General features: G+C 37.2%; 1 protein-coding gene across 1 annotated transcript in view; it reads left to right on the plus strand.

Annotated features, from left to right (window-relative positions):
* Nucleotides 1–8,008: 8,008 nt before the first annotated feature.
* abcc4 (ATP-binding cassette, sub-family C (CFTR/MRP), member 4) overlaps nt 8,009–21,864 on the plus strand; it is a 41,471-nt gene continuing 27,615 nt past the window's right edge. Inside the window, exons 1-9 of the mRNA XM_022675362.2 lie at nt 8,009–8,273; nt 9,816–9,926; nt 13,583–13,703; nt 13,805–14,029; nt 14,625–14,714; nt 16,321–16,484; nt 17,481–17,606; nt 19,729–19,978; nt 21,661–21,768. Coding sequence (XP_022531083.2) covers nt 8,200–8,273; nt 9,816–9,926; nt 13,583–13,703; nt 13,805–14,029; nt 14,625–14,714; nt 16,321–16,484; nt 17,481–17,606; nt 19,729–19,978; nt 21,661–21,768 — 1,269 coding nt within the window. The 5' untranslated portion in view covers nt 8,009–8,199. The remainder of the gene's footprint in view (nt 8,274–9,815; nt 9,927–13,582; nt 13,704–13,804; nt 14,030–14,624; nt 14,715–16,320; nt 16,485–17,480; nt 17,607–19,728; nt 19,979–21,660; nt 21,769–21,864) is intronic.

The raw sequence follows: 21,864 nt of genomic DNA on the forward strand, positions 1-21,864 counted from the left end.
CAACAACTGACCAATAGCCTTTTGTGTCCACCTTAGCCATCCATGTCACCACAACACAGTGACGCACATACACACACATCACTCCGCAAGACTGATTTCAGGCAGATGGCTAGGGCGTAGGAGGTCAGTAGGTGAGTACATTACTGCTGCATGTTATTGGAAGGGCCTGAAATATCTGTGCCGAAGCGGATATTGGAGAAATGAATGTTCCGATAAGAGAAACGAGTAGTCAGATCAGAGAGATAAGAGGCCTGGCAGTGGGGAACGTGGGAACTATGCGAGACTGAACATTCGTAGGCCTATTTCCGAGAGCAGTTATAGGTTAGATCTCCATCTGTTGGTAAGAATCTGGAAACAACATGTATCAAAGCTCCACCACGAGAAGGTTTACTGTTTGTTTTTGGAATATAATTCTCTACTTTGTCCTCTGAAACTGTTTTACCGACACTTTCCCAAGAACTGCGCTTTAAAAAAGCTAAGCTGTGAGATAGCTGTGAGCCGTGGAACTGGGCTCTCTGGAATGATGATGCTTCATCTAACACCCTTTGGATGAGGTGGGGTGGAGATCATCCAACATCCTGACCTCACTAACACTCTTGTCGCTGAATGCAATCAGATCCTCACAGCAGTGAGCCAAACTCTAGTAGAAAGCCTTCCTTGTAGAGAAGAGACAGTTAGTCCAACCGAAGCAAGATAAACTTTATGAAATACCCTTTGATTTTTGGGGAAAACACAATGAATAAGAAGGCGTCTAAACACTTTTGTCCATGTACAGCTCTGGTAAAAATGAACAGGTAAATGTTTGAGTAAAATGAACATTTAGAGCATTTATTTGCAGAAAATGAGAAATAACTGAAATAACAGAAAAGATGCAGATAAACGTTTTCAGACCTCAAATAATGCAGAGAAAACAGGATCAAAATCATAAAGTTTTAAGAGTTTAGAAATCAATATTTGGTGGAATAATCCTGGTTTTTAATCACAGTTTTTTTTCATGCATCTTGGCATCTTGTTCTCCTCCACCAGTCTTACACACTGCTTTTGGATAACTTTATGCTGCTTTACTCCTGGTGCAAAAATTCAAGCAGTTCAGTTTGGTGGTTTGATGGCTTGTGATCATCCATCTTCCTCTTGATTATATTCCAGAGGTTTTTAATTTGGTAAAATCAAGCAAAACATCTTCAAGTGGTATCTATTTTTTTCCAGAGCCGTATGTGTGATTTCTCTCTGAAATGAAGCTCAAATGTCCATATGATTAAATATATTAAAAAAGGCAATGGCTTTCACCATTTTTTTTTTTTTTAAGAAAATCAACATATTTTTAATCAAAAACAAAGTAAATTAAAAGTGTTTTTGAGCATATTTTAACATTTAGTATACAATGTTGCAAAAAATGATTGGAAATTACAACATTTCAACACTAAATACTGTTGAAGAGAACATTCCTGACGGTGCTCTTCCCCTGAGGCTCAGAATAACAGAGGCTGCACAGTTATTGCACTTCAGGCTGACAGGTAAAGGTTAATGGTGTGCTTCCTCACTTGTATGTGTCCGTTTTGAAGGAAGAGCTTTGTTTTGCAGGTGAATGAGAGTATTTGAGCTTCCAGTTTGTGTGTGAACCCAGTAAATGGAGATTAAACTGTCCTTCCTGCTCTCTGGCCCACTCGCATATCCTGTTTTTGCTTTTATTAATCCCACCAGAGAGGAAAGACCGTTCAGATAAAGGGAGCAAAACAACATGAATGTATTATTCATAACAAAAAAAGTTAAGAGAGATTTAAATGCAGTCACACTACATAGACATTTACTCATCCAAAAAAAAAATGCACCAGAAATGTATAAAGTACGAGAGACTCAGACTTGAGTAAAAGTACAAGTTCTCTATCAAAAAAGTCACCTGAGTAGAAATTGAAGTGCTCTTTTCTGATAATGTGTGTTTGGAATGACGAGTAATGATACAGCAGATAAACAATATATCAGAGTAAAAGTATTAAACTCTTTCAAAATATGTAGTGAAGTAAAAACAATACAGCATTTAAGTACTTAAGTACAGTAGTGAAGTAAAAATAATACTCCAGTAAAGTACAGATACAGCATTTTAGTACTTAACTTCAGTAGTGAAGTAATTCTACTTTGTTACTATACATCTCTGCTTGTGTACATATGTGTACATATATCTATTTATCTAATACTGTTTTTATGTATATTACTCTTTTGCTCTGTGTTTGCTTTAGCTGGGTCAACTCAAGTTTTCATCATAGCAATGTTCATTAAATGTGCATGCATGACAGGAAATTAAATAATTAAATAAAAGTGATCAGTCTAGTAAAATATGATTTCTGATGCTCTTAGGTCAGTTCAGCAGCATTCTTTTGCTTCCCTGGGACATTGAACTAGTTCTGTCTCATGACTTTTGGCATGTCAGTGTGCAGTACATGGTAAATCAATGAATAACATTTGTGTGTATGGAATGGTGTTGTGTGGATAAAACATACAGATGCAGCTTTACCAAAACAAGAAAAACACATTAAAGCATTAACAGTTGTGCATCAGGGTTTTGTTTGTTAAGGGTAAGGGTAGTAATTAGTGTAATTTTGTAGAGGAACTGTATAAAGTTCTTCTACAAATTCAGATTTAGATGAAAGTATAATACCCAACATAGACAAAATACATGCAGAATCTATGCTGCCATCTGGGGATTCTGTGGTGTACTGCAGTACAAGCTCTTCATTTACCAAACTCAAAATATATAGATGACATGCATGAAGTGTGTAATATTGTGTAATAAATATGTGTGTGTCACATGTTCCAGAGAAATGAACTGTAGTGTTTGGGAGCCACTGCAACAAAAGATTCAATATTCACGTTTAAAAAATAATAATTTATTTTGGCATGCTGGTAGACTATAACAACATTATTTTTTATTTTATATCTTTATTTTTATTTTTATTTTTTTACAGTGATTTAGTCTTTTAATAGAAAATATATTCTTTTTGATATTATATTAAGTACTATAATTTTATTTTTTTAATATATGCATTTTGAATCAATACTTATATACTATATCTAATTTGTAACTATCACATATTCAACACTCGGGTATCGAACCCAGGCTGATAAACTACACGACCATGGTGGATTGGGACGTGGCCATGTACATCAATTTAAATGTCTGGATAACTTCAGTATTATTATTTTTTTACAAAGTAAAAAAAGAATATTAAAAAAACATTGAATGAGAAAGTGTGTCCAAACTTTAGACTGGTACTGTACAACAAAGCCATTAAAATCCGTTTTACTTACTAAAGTAACTTCTACATTACTCCACGTGGTGGTGCTAATCTAATCAGATGAATAGAGTAAATAATCTGAATAGAATATTGAGCTGTATGTCTATCCAAAGTTTATACATCTGACTCTGTGCTACAAAAAAACTGTGAGAAACTACTTTACCTAACCACACGCACTGCAATACACTGCAATTGAATATTACGTAACAGCATTAAATGCATTAAAATGCATTAAAACTGTAATTTAAAACCAGGGTTATTCCACCAAATATTGATTTCTGAACTCTTAAAACTTTATGAATATGAATATGAATTCTGGCATATACCAGAACCATAACTACAGATAGTCAGCTAAACATTCATAACAAGGTCATTAGCAGAAGACACTTTAATCTTTATAATATAAACGGAGATAACACACTAGACATAGCTCTTCATTGTTTAACCCTCTATCCTGTTATTCTTGTTGTTGTCTATATATTGCAATACATTTGTTTACAGCAATTAAGCCCATTTTAATAAACTTTAGAAGAAGTTTCTTCACTCTCTGGTAAAGCAGGGTCATTACCACACATGGCTAGCCTAGGGGTTAAAGAAATGTATTTATTTAAAGTTATTTTTATTATTCTCAAAAACCTATATATCTTACAGCAAAGAATTCAAAGTTAGAACAGGACCAAAACATATGAAGAAGAGAAAATATTTTGCATTCTTGGGCAAAACAAATCAAGTCAACATGTCTTCTGTGTGGATAATCATCTCAAAAAATATATATCTTCTTTTATTGGCCACCCCTACTTTAGGGTATAGAAAGTAATGGAGGGAGGCTAATCCTGGAGTCATAATTATAATTTCAGACGTATTACCACCCAAATACTGAGCACTGCAATCATCCTGCCAAGATATAAACTCTCATATTCACGAACTTGTGGAACTGTGGAATTATTTTCAGTTGCTTTAACCGCAGCCCTTTCTGTTGTTGATCAGCTCAGTGCAGTGTAACACCACAGCATTTCAACAGAACTGAATCACGGATGTCTGCTGATTTATTTCTGGGTCTTGGCTTAGTTGTTATATGGACTAACCCAAATTCTTTTGAGTTTTAAATCACAAAGTGACTTTCTAACATAATGCCACAGAATTTGCAGATACAATTTAAAGTACCATTTTTAATGATCCTGTGCTGTTCAGACTGTGGAGCTTCACCACAACCTCACACTCTCTCAGCCTCGCCTCACAGTGGGGATTTTGGTGTCAGTATTAGATTCTAAACAAACAACACTATGTTTCTGTTGTGTTAAACACATACTGTTTGTGTGTGTGTGTGCGCACTCTAAAAAGGGATTTTGTGTTCTAGTCAGGAGAACTAATATTATCTAATATTATCTAATATTATCAATAAAAAATATGATTTAAACCAACTTTTAGTTATACTACACGTGTCAATGCTATTTTCATCAGTGTTGGTTCGTACAGCTTTTTTTTTCATAGGCTCCTGGCACCATATATTTGCATATTGGGTGTGGCCTCTCCCTTACTTACCATCTTTGTGTTGTCTGTTGCCCAAGGCTACCTTATCTTAGTCGTGCATTAGTATAATATATTTGTTGATTGCCAGGCCTCAGTGTTGTAGGCTGTAAGAGCAAGTTACCTCTATTCTGTGCTCCTAGTTGTCACAGTATGTGTTTTACTTTCAGTAGTGGCAGTTCTATAAAAAATATCTTAAATATGTTGAAAATACCTATATATATCTTAAATAAACTAAATTCTTTAAGCCTGCAAAACTGCTGAGCTAATTAAACTATTGTTTTGTGAACAAAACTCCGTTAGGTTAAATAAACATAACTGATTAATCTGTTATCATTTAGATTTGACTCAGTGAAGTTGAATAAACATAAAATTGTATGTATTTACAACGTAACTGAGTAATATTGACTTGACTGAGCTACGTTGAGCCCATGAATATTTTTCTACAGTGTGTGTGTGTGTGTGTGTGTGTGTGTGTCTTTCACCATTCCCTTTATCAATGTACTGCCCACCTGTTCTGTCTCTCATTGTGCGTCTTTCATGCACTGCCCTTTCAGAGGCTTAGCCAACGGATAACCTATAAAGAACATACGAGAGAGAAAAGTAGAAAAACAGAGAAAGAGAGAGAAAGCAGTATTGACTAGAACAAAACACTGGCATGGCTTGTACCGCTCCATCCACTTCCATGCAGGTCTCTAAAGCTTACTAATATCCAGTATTTGTCACAGTATATCTAAAACTGTACTCTATTCACTATAAAGTGCACCAACTACACTGCCTGGTCAGAAAAGTCTCCACCTGGATGTAAGTAAGTAAATTATGTGGGGTTGGTTGATGCTGCAGTTGCTCTGCAGGTTTAGGTTCAGCAACAGTATGTGCTGATAGAATGAGGTCAGCTGACTACCTGAATATACTGAATATAGACCAGGTTATTCCATCAATGGATTTTATATTTCTTCCCTGATGGCACAGCCATATTCCAAGATGACAATGCCAGGATTCATGGGGCTGGAATTGTGAAATAGTTCAGGGTTCAGGGAGCATGAGATCTTCATTTTCACACATGGATTGAAAGAGTTCCCCACAGAGTCCAGATCTTAACCTCATTGAGAATCTTTGGGATGTGCTGGATGGAGAAGAGCTGCTTTGTGCAGCGGTTGGTCAGACTCTACCATCATCAATGCTGCTGCAAGATCTTGGTGAAAAATTAATGCAACACTGGATTTAAAAATAAATAATGTGACATTGCACAAGCTTATTAAAACAATGCCACAGCGAATGTGTGCCGCAATCAAAGCTGAAGGTGAGCCAACCAAATATTAGAGTTTGTGACCTTTTTTTTTGGTCATGCAGTTTAATTAAACCTGTTCATCTAAGCAGAAAAACTGGATTAAAAAGTGCAGGAGTGATTTTTAATGCGATTCTTTTTCTGTCAGCCCTTACTGCAAGTTACACTTATTGTTGTAAAAAAGCTAAAATATGGACTGAAATGCTCTCTGATTTCTTTGTGCTGGTACTGAGAGAGAGAGCGGGATCAACATGTGGTATTTCTTCACTCACAGCAGCACAGTGTGGTTTTTTTTTCTGTTGCTTGAAGACTGAACTTTTTTTTGAGGCCATTGCAATGCTGAGCTCTACTTACAATGCCCTTCTTTGTTGGTTTTGTGGCCAAAAAGCAGAATTCTAACAAACACATCTTATCAAAAGGCTCTAAACCTAAAATGAGAACTGTTCAAAGGGAATATCCTTTAGCTCAGTTGTTTCATATATTCACCTAAGGCAGTCCTGGGAACCCCGTACATGTTGGTATCTCTGTCTCTCAGGCAGTAGTCATGGGCAGTGGGCCTGCTTTTAAAACCAGGTTTGGAGACCAATACTCTAACACACCTGACCCAATAGGTGACAGATTTGTTAATTATTAATGAGGTAAATGATGTGTGGGATAGAGGAACCACTTAAAAATGGGCACAAACAATATCTGTGGCCCACTTGTGTACTAAACACTAATACTATAAATAATTGCTAACATGTTTATCTTAAAACATTGACTTATATTATTGCTTTGACTGGAACAAATCTATACTTAATGACAGTAAATATGTAAAATAGCTTCCACATCTTCCACATTTAAAACACTGGAGAGAGCACAATCTGAGCTCAAGGACTTCAAAGGCAACGTCTAATCAGATTTGTAGTTACATTGGGTCAATATTAAATCACGTTTCTGTTTCATATTTCTGTCAGGCTGGTTCCTGTCACCCCTTCTAGGGATGGGAATCACAGGGCATCTCACAATACAGTATTATTGTGATGTATTTCCCATGGCAATGATGAAATCATCATACTGGGATTAGAATAAAATACTCCTAAATAAGCAAATATCAGGAATTTGTTGGATAGAATTTATTGGTGTCACATAGCAACACCATAGCAACCATCATGAACACCTGAGGAACCACTTAGGGGGGGCTAGGGAGGGGGGTTAGATAGCTTGGGGGAGTTGATTAAGTTGTTAAAAAATAAAGAATGTTTGTTAATGTAACATTGAAATTGATCAATAAAGGAAAAAAAGACCAATATTTATTTATTTATTTATTTATTACATTTTTTTAAATCTTTGTTTTATTTTATATTGTATTGCTAAGGAGAGCACACTGAATCTCAATGTCCTTGTACAATGACGTTTAATGTCAATGTACAACATTTAATGTCATTTTACAAGGACATCGAGATTCAGTGTGCTCTCTTTAGCAATACAATATAAAATGAATCAAAGATAAAAAAAATAACTAAATTAATTAATTTTCTCTTTTAATTCTAGATAAACGCTTAGTTATTAAATGCTGCTATGACTTTTGTCTACTTTTGTCCCAAATGTACTTTTTCCTACAGAATGGACTGTCCTTGAAGTGCTTCTTTTCTCAGTTATCAGTCAGTTTACTACAGAACTGACTGATAAAAAAGTGATAAAAAAAAGGTGAAGGTTGATGGTATTTCACAATTTTAAGCTGTTTTTAATGATAACAGTACACACTTTACACTCTGTTGTGCAGCAGTGACAGCTCCAGGCTCCTGGAAATGTGCACCTCGGGGACAATGGACCAATGGGCTGCGAGGGAACACGCCCTGGGCCGATAGCGAGCTGCGCCCTCGCGGGCAGCTGGGCGGCGTCCTTCATCTACAGCGCTGCCGGCTGTCTTTACGATGCAACAGCAGCAGCGCGAGAGCAGCAGCGCGAGCGCCTCCGTCACCTGCTGATTACCATGTGCACGCGGGGAAGTTACACAACAGTTTATGAGGAATCTGTTCAGAAGTGAGGAGGAAAGTGAGCGAGGCAGCGCGCGGATGAGCGGGTGAAGCTCCGGAGCGGATAATAATCGATATGGAGCCCGTGGGCAAAGATGTGAAGACTAATCCGGCCGCCTCTGCTAATATTGTGTCTCAGATACTGTTCTGGTGAGTGAGCTAGCCGGTTACTGCGGGCTGTGAGAGTTTATATAGGTTAGCTAAGTGTGTATGGAGGCTGTTTTAGGCTACTGGGGAAGAAATAACCTTTATAAAATAAATACTGAGGAATTATTTTACCTGGACATAACCTATCTAACATATGTCAGGAAGTTCAACTGAGGAAATTAGCTAATTAAAGTTAATAAGCTATAGGTTAGCTAACTACTAGCAGAGGCTAATGAGCAAGAGCTAGCCAGATTAGCTAAACTAAAAGCTAGCTTACTCATACAGCAGCAGCAGCAGAAGGAAAAGAAGTAACGTTAACGTTTACAGTGCAGGCTGTAGTTACTATTTTTATTCATTTATTTTTATTTACTCACACACGTGATCCCCCTCCCCTCTTGGCTACAAAATCCAGTGACTGACATTAACTACATAACCTAACTAAAGTTATCTGTCTATAAAGTTGTTTTTGGTTCTCAGCATGCATGTGCTTTTTCTGTAGGGCTAAAGTATAACAATGTTAATAATGTCATAAAAATGTAATTCAGAATTAAAAACGCTACCTGAAATTTTCCACTACGTTACCTTTAACTACAAAAGTTTAAACTTTTCCAAAGTCTTAAAGTCTAAACTGGATCTGTAGCTAATGTATTTATTATAGTAAATACATAGTTACCTAACTTTTAGTGCTCAGATTTAGTTTTGTATTAGCTAAATTAGCTAATTGGTTAAATAGGTTCTCTAGGTAGGTTATTGTTGGTTGTCAGCTTGACTCTTGATTATGCTTTTCCTATAGGGACTCACCTTAGCTAGCCTTTAACAACGTTAATAATGTTATAAAAATGTCATTAATAACTAAAAACGCTACCTGGCACTTTCCCACTGCCTTTAAATACAAAATTCTAAAGTTTTCTAAAGTACTAAAGTCTAGTAGCTAATGTATTTTTTATAGTAAATACATAGTTACCTAGCTATTAGTGCTGATTTATTTTTGTATTTGCTAAATTAGTCAAATAGGTTCTCTGGGTAGGTTATTAGTTACCTTACCTGGCTGTTGTTCAGCTTTACAGTTGCTGGTTGTCAGCTTGACTCTTGATGATCCTTTCCTAAAGAGAATCACCTAGAATCACTAGTTAGCTAACTAGCTAAATAGTTAAATAACTATGTTTTTATAATGCCCTAAAACACCAGAGAATGGAATAAAAGAAAAAGATAGAATGAAAAGAAAGGTCATTTTTTATTTCAGATGTATTTTTTTATTAGTTAGCTAACTAGCTAACCTGCCTGCTGTTGACCTTTTTACAGGAAAGTAAACATCTCACAAAAGCACAGCTGTTTCCCTTTGCTGCCGTTTTTAGCAGCATTTGAACTTGAGTTTCATCTCATCATTTTATCTAATAAGAACGTAGACAAAAACAGTAGCTGTGGGTCATTTTACATTGTGAAACATTGGCTTTTTTGCTAGCTTTGCTGCTGTTGAGAATTTTCACTTTCAGTTTCGGGAAGCCCTGTGCTGTGTCTTCCTTCTCTTTTTTTTTTTTTACTCAGCTGGCTGAACCCCCTGTTTCGCATTGGATACAAACGAAAACTTGAGGAAGATGACATGTTTAAAGTGCTTCCTGAGGACGAGTCGAAGAGACTGGGAGGGGAACTTCAGAGGTATGTAAACAAATAAAGCTGTACACAGGACACAAAAAACATCACCCATGCTTAGAATACTGAGCTGCTCTGCTTATCCATGTGTTCTTAAATAAAGTCTTGATTTGTTTATGTCTTGCTGTGTTTACTAACTACATTGGGAGGTACAAAGGTTATACTTCCTGTCAGTCCATTTAGTTGCTAACCAAATTTTGGTTTGGAAATGTCAGTCCTATTAAATGTTCAAAGTCTATGGTGGTGAAGTGTGAATAGTGTTACTAAATACTGTGGTTTTTAATGCATGCCAAGGTTATTGCTTAATGCGGCACCTCAGAGCTGTTTTTATAAGGCTAGTGGAATGGGAGCTGCAGGGAAAGGAAGCATTTTCACACTGTCAGTACATGTTGCACTGACATCTATAGCATGTGTGTGTGACATGTAATGAAGGAACAGACGCTTGTAATGTTTGTAGAGCCTGTGTGCCAAGGGTGGAAGTATGGTTGCGTCGGATAATACAATCAGTTCACTTAAGCACCTGCTGGGGCTTCATGTGGAAGAGTACCAGGAGCTAATGCTACCCAAACCAGAAATGCAATAAAGTTTGATATGGTTAAAGGAATTGAGCCCAGGCTTAGGAGGGTTTTTATTTGTTCCTTCTCACAGTATTGGATTATTTTCTTTGTCAGTCTGAGTATTTGGCAATTGGCAGTTGAGGCAATAGAACATGAACCATGAACACAGTGTTATGCTGTGCTTCTGGACCATGTTAAGCCAGTATCAGATTGTCATGGTTGTTGTTGGGTTCAGGACTTATCATCTTTTATCTTATTTCATCTATTACATGTATGTTACTCATCAGAAAACCCAAAAGCTAAAGGGCAGCAGAGTATATACACAGGGTCTAATGCAGTCTGTCAAGGAAAATGTCAGAAATGTAGTGGAAAATTGCTATATCTTTTTGTACATCTGAGTTACAACTTATTTGTAGTTTATTCGGTTAGTCTCAGTTAGCGAAAAAACAGCCAGTTAACTTTTTTAGCCATTTTTAAACATGCTGGACTGTCTAGTATGTGTTCTTGCTCCTCTAATCATAATCCGCCCATCACTCATCAATCATATGTGCTAAGTTTGTCTAACTATTTCTCTTGTCCACCATGTAAGTGATGAAAATAAGCCTTTAATCCAAAATTAGTTCTAAAAACGGTGCTTCATCTTACAAATGTCCCCTTACAGTATCAGTGGGTAAATCAGAGCATGCTTTTGACACAGAACTGGAGGAAAACTAATCGTTTCGAGCTGAGCCAGTGTTTAGAAGACAAAAGCGTACACATAAATGTTCTACCCTGAAGTCATATTACTTTTAAAGCTCCTATGTTTAAAGTACAGTTAAATGGCATGTAACTTCAGAATAATCAATTCCATTTCATAGTTTTTTTTTGTTTGTTTGTTTTTGTAAATCACTGTGACCTAATGTAGGCATATCACTTTTTACAGAGTTGAAGGTCATGTACAGCAGTCTTTTTTTTACATGTGGTTGTTTATAGGATATTTCTGCATCAGTGGGGATTTTATTGTATTAAATTTGAAAAGGGTGTTGTTCTAAGCATGAATGAGAAAAGGGTGTTGTTCTAAGCATGAATGAGAACTAAGAATAGCCAAGGCAAGAGTATAGAGCCTGTATACTCCTGGCATTAACTGTGTTTTTGTCGTTTTTGTCATTTGCCTTCTCTTTCCTTGTTGCTCTGTCACTGTTTTTCCTGTCTGCGTGTTTGTGTGTTTCCTTTAATGCTTATTTGCCAGTAGATGAGAGCAGCATTACAGAGGGAGTTCCCTGGTGGTTTAAATGTTCTGCCGCATTTTCTGTCAGAGCTGTTACGGGAATGCGAGGACCATTTATTGTTGTAGTTGAACCCCCACTGTTCCTCAAAACAGTCTCCCAGTACAGGACATTAGTGACAAACTATTACCATTGTGTTGAGGTAAAACAATATACGTGTCAGTGTGCTTTTATGTGGGGAAAGTAAAATCGGATCTTATTTGGTCACACTGGTACATTTGTACTTTTTTATATAATTTTATATCTAATTTTAATCCTATTCTCCCACCAATTTACAAGGCCAGTTAACCAACCCACTCATTAGGACAACACCAGAAGGGTGAATCATAGCACACGCCTCCTCCGACACATGTGAAGTCAGACTCAGAACTGCTGCTGATGTAGCATTACCGAGTAGCATCACAGCGCTAACGCTTGGAGGAAAGCACAGCAACTCGGTTCTGATACCGCGGCTCACAGACTCAGCCTTGTGCTGATCCACATCACCCTTTTCAGTGATGAGGGGAAAGAGCAACATCTACTGCCAATTGTGCTCTCTCAGGGCTCTGGCAGCTGATGGCAAGCTGCATGACTGGGATTCGAACCAGCAATCTCCTGATCATGGTGGCAGCGCTTAGCCCAAACATAAAAAATTTTAAAGACTAGATTATTTTTATTTTTTTTGTAAGTTGTCTTTTTAGCATTATCTGAGTATCTGATTTCAAAGCTATAGTTTCAAGGCAGGGTCTAAATGATGTGGTTGCAGGGTACATTTTTTTTGCCTACTTTGAAAATGTGAAGCAGCTGCTCACAAAATGTAAATGTACAATGTATTTCCTTGGTATATTTGAATAACGAGAGTATGCTATATGGAAGTGACACACTGTAAAACCCCAAACATGTCTGTGCTTCCTTCAAACAAAAATCCAGCATAACCGAAGCAGAGCTGGGAAACAGGCCAATCCCAAACCACCAATGAGATTTTTGTAACTGTCTTGACTTGTTTTTATTTACGGCCCCGGAATTTACATGCAACTCTCTAGCAAAAGCTCTATTTAAAGCTTAAAGGTGAAACTGTTGCTCTGTGAACCAGGCCTCAGGCCTTATTGACTTTTATTAAAAGAGATACAAGGTTTTTAAATACTTTTTATTTTTAATCATCACTGCATACTCCATTCTGCTGGGCAGGATTCAAGTCATAAATAATCCCCTCTGTCTGCATTAACTGGTTAATACCCAGTAATACACCAGTGACACCAATACTTACTGTAGGAGTGTAAAGCCTTTGTCCACAGCTTTATGAAATTCAGATCATTTTAAATAGTAGAAAGAGTGTTTCAAATAATGCTAACTCTACCATTTCACATAGTTCTACAATTTTGTGCTAAAAGGGAAACACAGGCCTGTAGCGAAAGATCACATCTAAAGAGATAAAAGATGCTGCCACTATGATCAGAAGATCACTGGTTCAAATCCCAGTCATGCAGCTCGTCATCAGCTGCTGGAACCCTGAGAGAGCACAGTTGGTCTTGCTCTCTCTGGGTGGGTACAGTAGATGGCGCTCTTCTTTCCCTTCATCTCTCCTAGGGTGATGTGGATCAGCACAAGGCTGCGTCTGTGAGCTGATGTATCAGAACCGAGTCGCTGCGCTTTCCTCTGAGTGTTAGCCCTGTGATGCTACTCGGCAATGCTGCTGACTTCACATGTATCAGAGTAGTCGTGTGCTAGTCTTCACTCTCCTGGTGTTGGGAGCATCACTAGTGATAGTGGCTGGGATAAATTGGGGAGAAAAAAAACAGGATAGAACTTAAATAAATAAAAAATTAAAGTTTTGTTTCTCTCTCTTGTCTCTTTCTCTCAGCTACTGGGACCAGGAAGTGCAGTCAGCAACCAAAGAACTCAGAACTCCAAAACTCACCAAAGCCATTATCAGGTGCTACTGGAAGTCTTACTCCATTTTGGGCGTATTTACACTTATTGAGGTAGAAAACTTTCTTAATATTTTTGTACTATAAAAATATTGTTTTACAGATAAATAAATAATATGATAATATGATATGATGATCTGTCTTCTTTTTTACAGGAACTTATAAAGTTGGTGCAGCCAGTGTTTCTAGGAAAACTGATCCGGTACTTTGAGAACTATGACACTGATGATATGGCTGCACTGTATGAGGCGTATGGTTATGCTGCTGGAGTGTCTTGCTGTACACTTGGTTTAGCCCTGTTGCACCATCTCTACTTCTACCACGTCCAAAGAGCCGGCATGAAGATACGAATTGCTATGTGCCACATGATCTACAAGAAGGTTTGCATCTCTTAGTACATGCCCTCATGATAATGATGATCTCTGGAATTATACTCATTGACAAAAAATAGCGCATCAAGAAAGCATTGTTGGAATAAGATCAATACTGCTCTGGAAAAAAATAAAAGACCAATTCTTTGTTTTTTCCAAATTGAAAACCTCTGGAATATAATCAAGAGGAAGATGGATGATCACAAGCCATCAAACCACCAAACTGAACTGCTTAAATTTTTGCACCAGGAGTAAAGCAACATAAAGTTATCCAAAAGCAGTGTGTAAGACTGGTGGAGGAGAACATGATGCCAAGTTGCATGAAAAAAACTGTGATTAAAACCCAGTGTTCTTCCACCAAATATTGATTTCTAAACTCTTAAAACTTTATAAATATAGACTTGTTTTCTGAGGTCTGAAAGCTCTAAATGACTATTTATTTTGGAATTTGGGAGAAATGTTGTCATTAGTTTATGGAATAGAATCACAATGTTCATTTTACTCAAATATATTTTTCCAGAGCTGTAGATATTGTTTTTAGCGTTATATATAGCATATTTTTAAAGTTTACTGATAAAATTGAACTTTTCTCTCTTCTTTTAAGGCTTTGTGCCTTAGCAGTGTCGCTATGGGACAGACCACTACAGGACAGATTGTCAACCTGTTGTCCAATGATGTCAACAAGTTTGATGAGGTATGTAGCTACCGGACCAGACATTTATTTGTTCTTTTTCTTCCATTAAATTACAACCCTCTTAAATACGCTGGCATTGGTATTCCATTTAATTGCCTCTTTAGTGATCTCTCACCCCACCCCCTCTTCACTTAAACCTGAATCCCTGAGGCTGTGAGCCAAAGGCTACATATTTGGCTGGGTGACTGAGGTAATTTAGAGGGCTTTTGTTTCTGAACAGCATGCTGGCCTCTGTTAAAAGACATCCGGGAATTGTTTGTGTGTGTGTATTTTGTGTGCTTGTTGGCAATTGTGGGCCTCTATACACATCTAAAATTACAGAGACAAAAGGCAAACCCCTCTCACATTATTTAAACAGTCTACGTCAGGCTATGATACTTTGTAAAGTGAAGAAATTGAGTGTGAATCATTCACTTACACAGAAAAAGAAACATCAGTTCAGAACAGTCAGGTTATGAGAGTTTCAGGTATAACAGGATTTGTAAGAATGCATGCAGCCACCTAGCTGAAGTATTTGTTGGCTCTGTTGTTAATATTTTTCTTTTTTATGTATATATATATGTGTGTGTGTGTGTGTGTATATATATATATTATATTTTATTATTATATACATGTTTATTTACATGAACTAAATTCTACAGTGAGTAGAAGACAGTATGCCAATATGCATAAAGCTAACATTTAAAACAAAATGAGTGTTATCTAGCCAGTGTTATTTAGCCTTAAGTCTAATAATTAAAATGATAAAAATAGAGGATTGCTATTTTTTAAGCTTTATAATGACTCTGGATGCACCTAATGGCATGCTCATTACTAATATTTATTAGTTTATGAGTATGAACTATTTATTATAGATAAAATAACAAAAGTGTTTACTATATTTTAAATCTCCACTATACATACTCAGAACCGTCTGGTTGTTAAGTGTGATTACAATTGACATTATATCCTGCAATGCAATATAAAAGGGAACAGTATGTATGGAACAGTATCAGAATATAATGGTGACCAAGAATGAAAATACAACAGTAATGGTGGCTGGAGATCTTGCTTTAAAGTATGTTAGTAAATCAATGCTTTAACACTTATGTATAATTATAATATACACAGATAGTATTTGTGTGTAGGATGCAATTATAATGCAACCTCTTTTTTCTTTAAACCTTGTCCCAACTATCAGATAACTGAGAGCAGATAACACATAAGTGATGCCCACAAACTAAAGCTAAACACACATTATAAAGGAAAATATTGATTTCCTTTCCTTTTTATAGTTTTTCTCTGGTGAGACATGAGAAAGCAAAACTCAGGGAAGCAAGTAGGGGCAGGACTGAAAGGCTTATTTTGCCGCAATCTGTTTGAGGTTCAAAGTGAACCAGCAACAAGTGCTGCTTTTATTGGTGTTTATTTTTTCTTTCTTTCTCTTCTTTGTGCTCAAGCCTTAGACTTTTTTATTTTACTAACTTATTTATTTTTTACACTTGATATGCCTCATTTTTTCTCTATTGCATTTCTTGCTGCTTTGTTGTGCCAAGAGATGCAAGTTGCTTTTGTGCATCATTATCTTAAATCGTTATCTAGCTTAAATACATTTTTTCCTCCTCAGGTGACGATTTTCTTGCATTTTCTGTGGGTGGGCCCACTGCAAGCGGCAGCTGTTATTGGCCTTCTGTGGCAAGAGATCGGAGCATCGTGCCTGGCGGGCATGGCAGTGCTCGTCATTTTGATGCCCCTACAAACAGTGTTTGGACGACTTTTCTCCAAGTTCAGGTACATACATTTTGAACAGAGATTTTAGGATGTACATGGTTCTGCCCCCTCCCCACTCCCCGCTGACCTGCACTCACACTGCGTTTAAACAATCCGTGCCCGAGTACGCTTACGTCATTATTTACTGCTTAGTGGGCTTGCTGGTGTTTTGTTGAATTCGACACCCCGCCATGAAAAGCACCCTCTCTTGGGAGCGCATCTTCTTGATAAAAGCAAAGATTCCCCTTTCACCAAAAGTCATGGTTATTATTGATTAATAATGATTAATTTGATATTTAACTAATTGGTCATCTTGGTCAATTCGGCAATGATTATTTCTACTGTGCCCTTTTTCACAGCGTTTGTTTCTAGATTTCTCTGTCGCTTCAAAATGCTAGAAACAGCTGAACATGGGATTTAGATGCAATTTAAAAATGGACAATTTTTTATAATTGACATTGTCAATTATGTTGCCTTATTTTTGCAGCCCTATATTTAGAACTGTGCATTTTTTGAATAAATCACTATAGTGCCCTTTAAGATCACTTCACTGAGGTTTTTGGATATGAGGTTCTAATCAGTTGTCATTAACTGTTATAGCAACTGAGTTGCTATGAGACTCTGCACATCATTACTGCATGCTTAGTGCTTACTCAGTCCTCATAGGACAACCGTACCTCAAAGGCCACATATCACATGCTACAGGAACTCTCTTCCAAAGGTTCAGCAGGTTAAGTGATTGTAGAAGTAGCTACTGAGTGGTCATGTGATGCACATGCTTATAGAAATTTCAGAAGATTCAGTCTTGTGTCAAAGACCCTGTTCACGCCTGATTACTGCATGTGATTTAAGCCACAAGTGTCTGATTGCTGTGTGGGAAAGAATATACACATTCACACATAGTCTAGCAATTATTAGTGGAGTTTCTGTTTTGATTTGTATCTAAAATATTTCTCATCCAAATATTTTTTCTCTCTTTCTCTTGTTTTCTCTCTCTCCCTCTCCCACACCCTCCAGGAGCAAAACAGCAGCCCTGACTGACAGCAGAATACGCACAATGAATGAAGTGGTGTCTGGAATTCGAATCATTAAGATGTACGCATGGGAAAAGCCCTTTGCAGCCTTGGTCAATGATGTCAGAAAGTAAGATATACTGAATTTTCTTATCTTGCTTATTAAAACAGTGATTAAAACGCTATGGATTGGATTTCTGAACAGCGATTAAACATAGTCCTTTCAATAGAAAATCTCCATTCAAAATGTTGTGTAGTTTAAGACTAGGCTTAATCCCTGTTTGGAAAACTGGGCCCTATAGAGTATCAGTCAAAAGTTTGAACACACCTTCTTCTCATTTAGTGTTTTTATTTTTATTTTTTTTTCCCTACATAGTAAATGAATAGTGATTGATTGATCAAGACTATGAAGGAACACGTTAGGAATCAAGAAGTAACTTAGGTACAACAGAGGGAACTCTTGGTCTTCCTTTGATAAGGGGGTTCCTGATGAGAGCCAGTTTCATCATAGCATGTTAGATGGTCTTTGCGACTGAACTTGAAGATACTCTCAAAGTTTTTTTTTTACTTTATTATTCTATTATTTATTATATTCTATTATTTATTAATCTACAATGCTGAACATTTTAAAATAATGAAAAGACACTGAATTCAAGGTTTTAAGGTTTTAAGGTGTGTCCAACTTTTGACTGGTACTTTATTTCCAAATATTTTTAGATAATTAATGAACGAGCTGCTTTAAGTTTCACCCATTAGTAGACACAAATTTACACACAGTTTATCAAGTCCTTTGTAATATATTATTATATAAGTTTCTATTATTCATGGAATATGACTCTTTGTAGCTTTTAAATATAGACCTATTGACCTCATGCTCTGAAATGATTGTGCTTCATGCAGTACTTTTGTTATAAGTTGGGAACAAGCTGGGGTGGTGATCATTCAATTACAGCAGTGCTCTAAAATCTAAAACGCCTTCCCAGGACAGTAGAGACAGTTACCCCAACAAAAGCATAATAAAGTTTGATTACTCTTGACTTATAAATGATCAGGTGTCCCAATATATTTGTCAGTATAGTGGAAATGACAGTGTCTAGCCTTCTGTTATGTCCGTTGCTCTTTATATCATTTTAAGAGGAGAGCTGTGATAGATAAGCTTGTTAAATATTTTATAGGCTTACATGATGAGCGCTGATAGTGCAGTTTTAAGTGAATGGTTTCAGTTTTTGCTTGGCTGTGCAGTTTTTACATGCAGTGTGCTTACACTGTACATTTAACTATACAAATAGATTCAGAAACTCCAGCCTCTGCAGGGTGTCAATCTAATAATATCTACGACATGACCGCGACATGACCTTTATCTGCCTCAAATAGCGTAGTACTTATGCCACTGTGCCTGTATGATGTCTCCTGGTTTGTCCAGATTTAATGTCTCTATCTTTTAAATGTCTCTATCCAGAGTGTCGGGTGCATTACCACCCACTGTGCTGTTCTCTGTGGGAGGTAATGCTCTCTATGATGTATTGCTAGTACTCACATGACACTCTGGATTAAGGAATGTGGGGGGTGCCAAATCAAAGCCCCAAAACAATTTCCTCTCCGGAGAAACAGCCAATCAGCTTGCTGGTTTGCGGAGCGCAGTGGGAAAGTAATGGGAAAGTGGGAAAGTAAATAACCTTTACCCTCAGTTTATTTAGCAATGCAGTGGTTGTAGTTTGACACATAAAATGCATCAACACTGGCAGTATATAGATATTTAAATGGATACACAATGGTATTGGGATTATACCGTGTAGTGGCTGAGGATTGCTTTTATTTATATATATATATATATATATATATATATATATATATATATATATATATATATATATATATTATGGCCAATATTTCAAACCGATACTTGCTGACATATTTATCATATGCCAGAAAAGGACCAAGCGACACTGGCTGCACTAATACAGTTTGTTATGCATTAATACGGCATTATGCAAAGTGCCAGTATGTTTATGTTTATCTGCTCCAGAGAATCCTATTCTTTTGGCAGTACTTTTCTAAAGAACCTAGACAAGCTCTGTGTGTGCATTTGCAAGTCAGTGTCAGCAATGGTTGAACAATAGGCTTATCTTAATTTATCTTGGTTTGTGTGTATTAAATACAGATTTTGACCTTTACTGTTACATGTATTTCAAAAAGCTGTAATATTTCTTATCTATTTCAAATATTTTTGTCTCCGCCTTGTTTTTTCTTAGGAAAGAGATTTCCAAGATCATGAGCAGCTCCTACCTGCGTGGACTGAACATGGCCTCTTTCTTTTCGGCAAGCAAGATTATCGTGTTTGTGACGTTCGCCGTGTACGTGCTGGTGGGGAACAAGATGTCAGCCAGCCGCGTGTTTGTAGCGGTGTCTCTGTACAGCGCCGTCCGCCTCACCGTCACGCTGTTCTTCCCCGCGGCCATCGAGAAAGTGTCAGAGGCCGGCGTCAGCATCACCAGGATTAAGGTAGAGCACTTTGTACACGATAACCCTACACAACAGGTGACATCAGTATAGATAAGTCATGCTGCTTTTCTTCGGATTCAGTTTTACTACCGTGTTAATAATTTATGAGATTTTACGCTCTCAATTATCATGTCAGCCCCTTCATATATAATTAACCAGAGGTGGATGTTTACCTCATTCTGCCTAGAAAGATCAATTGAGACAGAATGTCAATATTTGACTGTGTTTAAGGTCAGGTTTACTAAATAAATGAAAGTTTGTTCCTTTAATAGATGAGGTTGCTCTTTGTATACATGGCTGTTGAGTGGAAAAAGGAGAAGTGAAGTGGATGCGTCCTGTGTATATCTGGAAAAAGACCCTTGTGCTCTAAGCCTGTGGTAAATAAAAGGGTAGATTTATAGGGCTGAACCCCTCTGTACACCTCCAGCCTGTAATAGAGCAGGTGTTTTTCTCTGGGTTAATCTTAGATCAGCTTCCAGCAGTGAAGCACGAGGCCAATGCAAGGCTGCGTTACGTAACAGCAATACTGTTTTAGTACTGTGAAATATATACTAATTAGAGAATGCATGGTGTGTCACAAAAGTTAGTTATCTCTTTTATTTTTGTAAATACTTTATTACATTTTTTATGGGACAACACGGAAGACATGATATGGATAAAATGTAAAAAAAGTTAGTGTACAGCTTGTATAACAGTGTAAATTTGATGTGCCATCAAAATAACTCAACACACACTCATTAATGTCTAAAACACTGGCAACAAATTGCTCCCAAATTGTCAATATTTTCGATGGCCACAATTTTTTTCCAGCACTAGAGCTTCACAGGTTGCCACTGGAATCCTTTTTTACTCCTTCATGAAGACATAACAGAGCGGTGGATGTTAGAGACCCTGCGCTCCTCCTTTTTGTTTTGTTTGAGGATGCCCCACAGATGCTCTAACAGATTTAGGTCTGGAGACATGCTTAGTCAGTCCATTACCTTTACCCTCATGTTATCATGTTGGAATACTGCCCTGCGGCCCAGTTTACAAAGGGAGGGGATCATGCTCTGCTTCAGTATTACACTTTTACAATTTACATTTTACATTTACAGGATTTAGCTGACACTTTTATCCATAGTTACTTAGAAAGTTATTTTTATTACAGAGGTGGACCAGTGTAGTCTTACAGATTGGGAATTGAACCCCAGTCCTCCTCATGATTTCAAGCTCGATAGCACATAGTGGTGTTATCCACTGCACCACACCAACCATCATGTCAAAGTAAATGTTGCCATTCATAGCTCCTTCAATGAATTGTAGCTTGAATGCAGGCAAGGCACACTTTTCTTTGTTCTGCTTATATTGTTGCCGCCACGCATGCTTGAACCAAAGCGTGTATGTTTATCTTGATCTTATCAGACCACAGGTCTAGGTCATGGTTTAAGTAATCTATGTCTTTAGTCTGCTTGTCTTCAGCAAGCTGTTTGTGGGCTTTTTTGTGCATCAGCTTCAGAAGAGGCTACCTTCTGGCATGACAACCGTGCAATATTAACTGAGCTGCTCTGCTCATGTGAGCAAATAGAGAAAGAGGCTTAATAGAGATCAGTAAACCTGCTAATCATTAAAAAATGGTCAGACATGTTAATAATTGTAAATATGACTGCAGTGTTACCATGTGTTTTCCCTCTTCTGGGTTCTAGAAATTCCTTTTGCTGGATGAGTTGGTTAAACATAGTGTGCCTTTACTTCAAGAGGAGAAAAAGGAAGCATCCGTTGAGATCCATGATCTCATCTGCTACTGGGACAAGGTAAAATACAGTGTTTTCTTTCTGTATCTCAAATACTGGAGCTGACCTTCTATGAAACAGTAAAAAGCAATAGTAATATGCAGTTTATTAGCATGT

The sequence above is a fragment of the Astyanax mexicanus genome, chromosome 5, assembly GCF_023375975.1.
Source record: "Astyanax mexicanus isolate ESR-SI-001 chromosome 5, AstMex3_surface, whole genome shotgun sequence".
NCBI lineage: Eukaryota > Metazoa > Chordata > Actinopteri > Characiformes > Acestrorhamphidae > Astyanax > Astyanax mexicanus.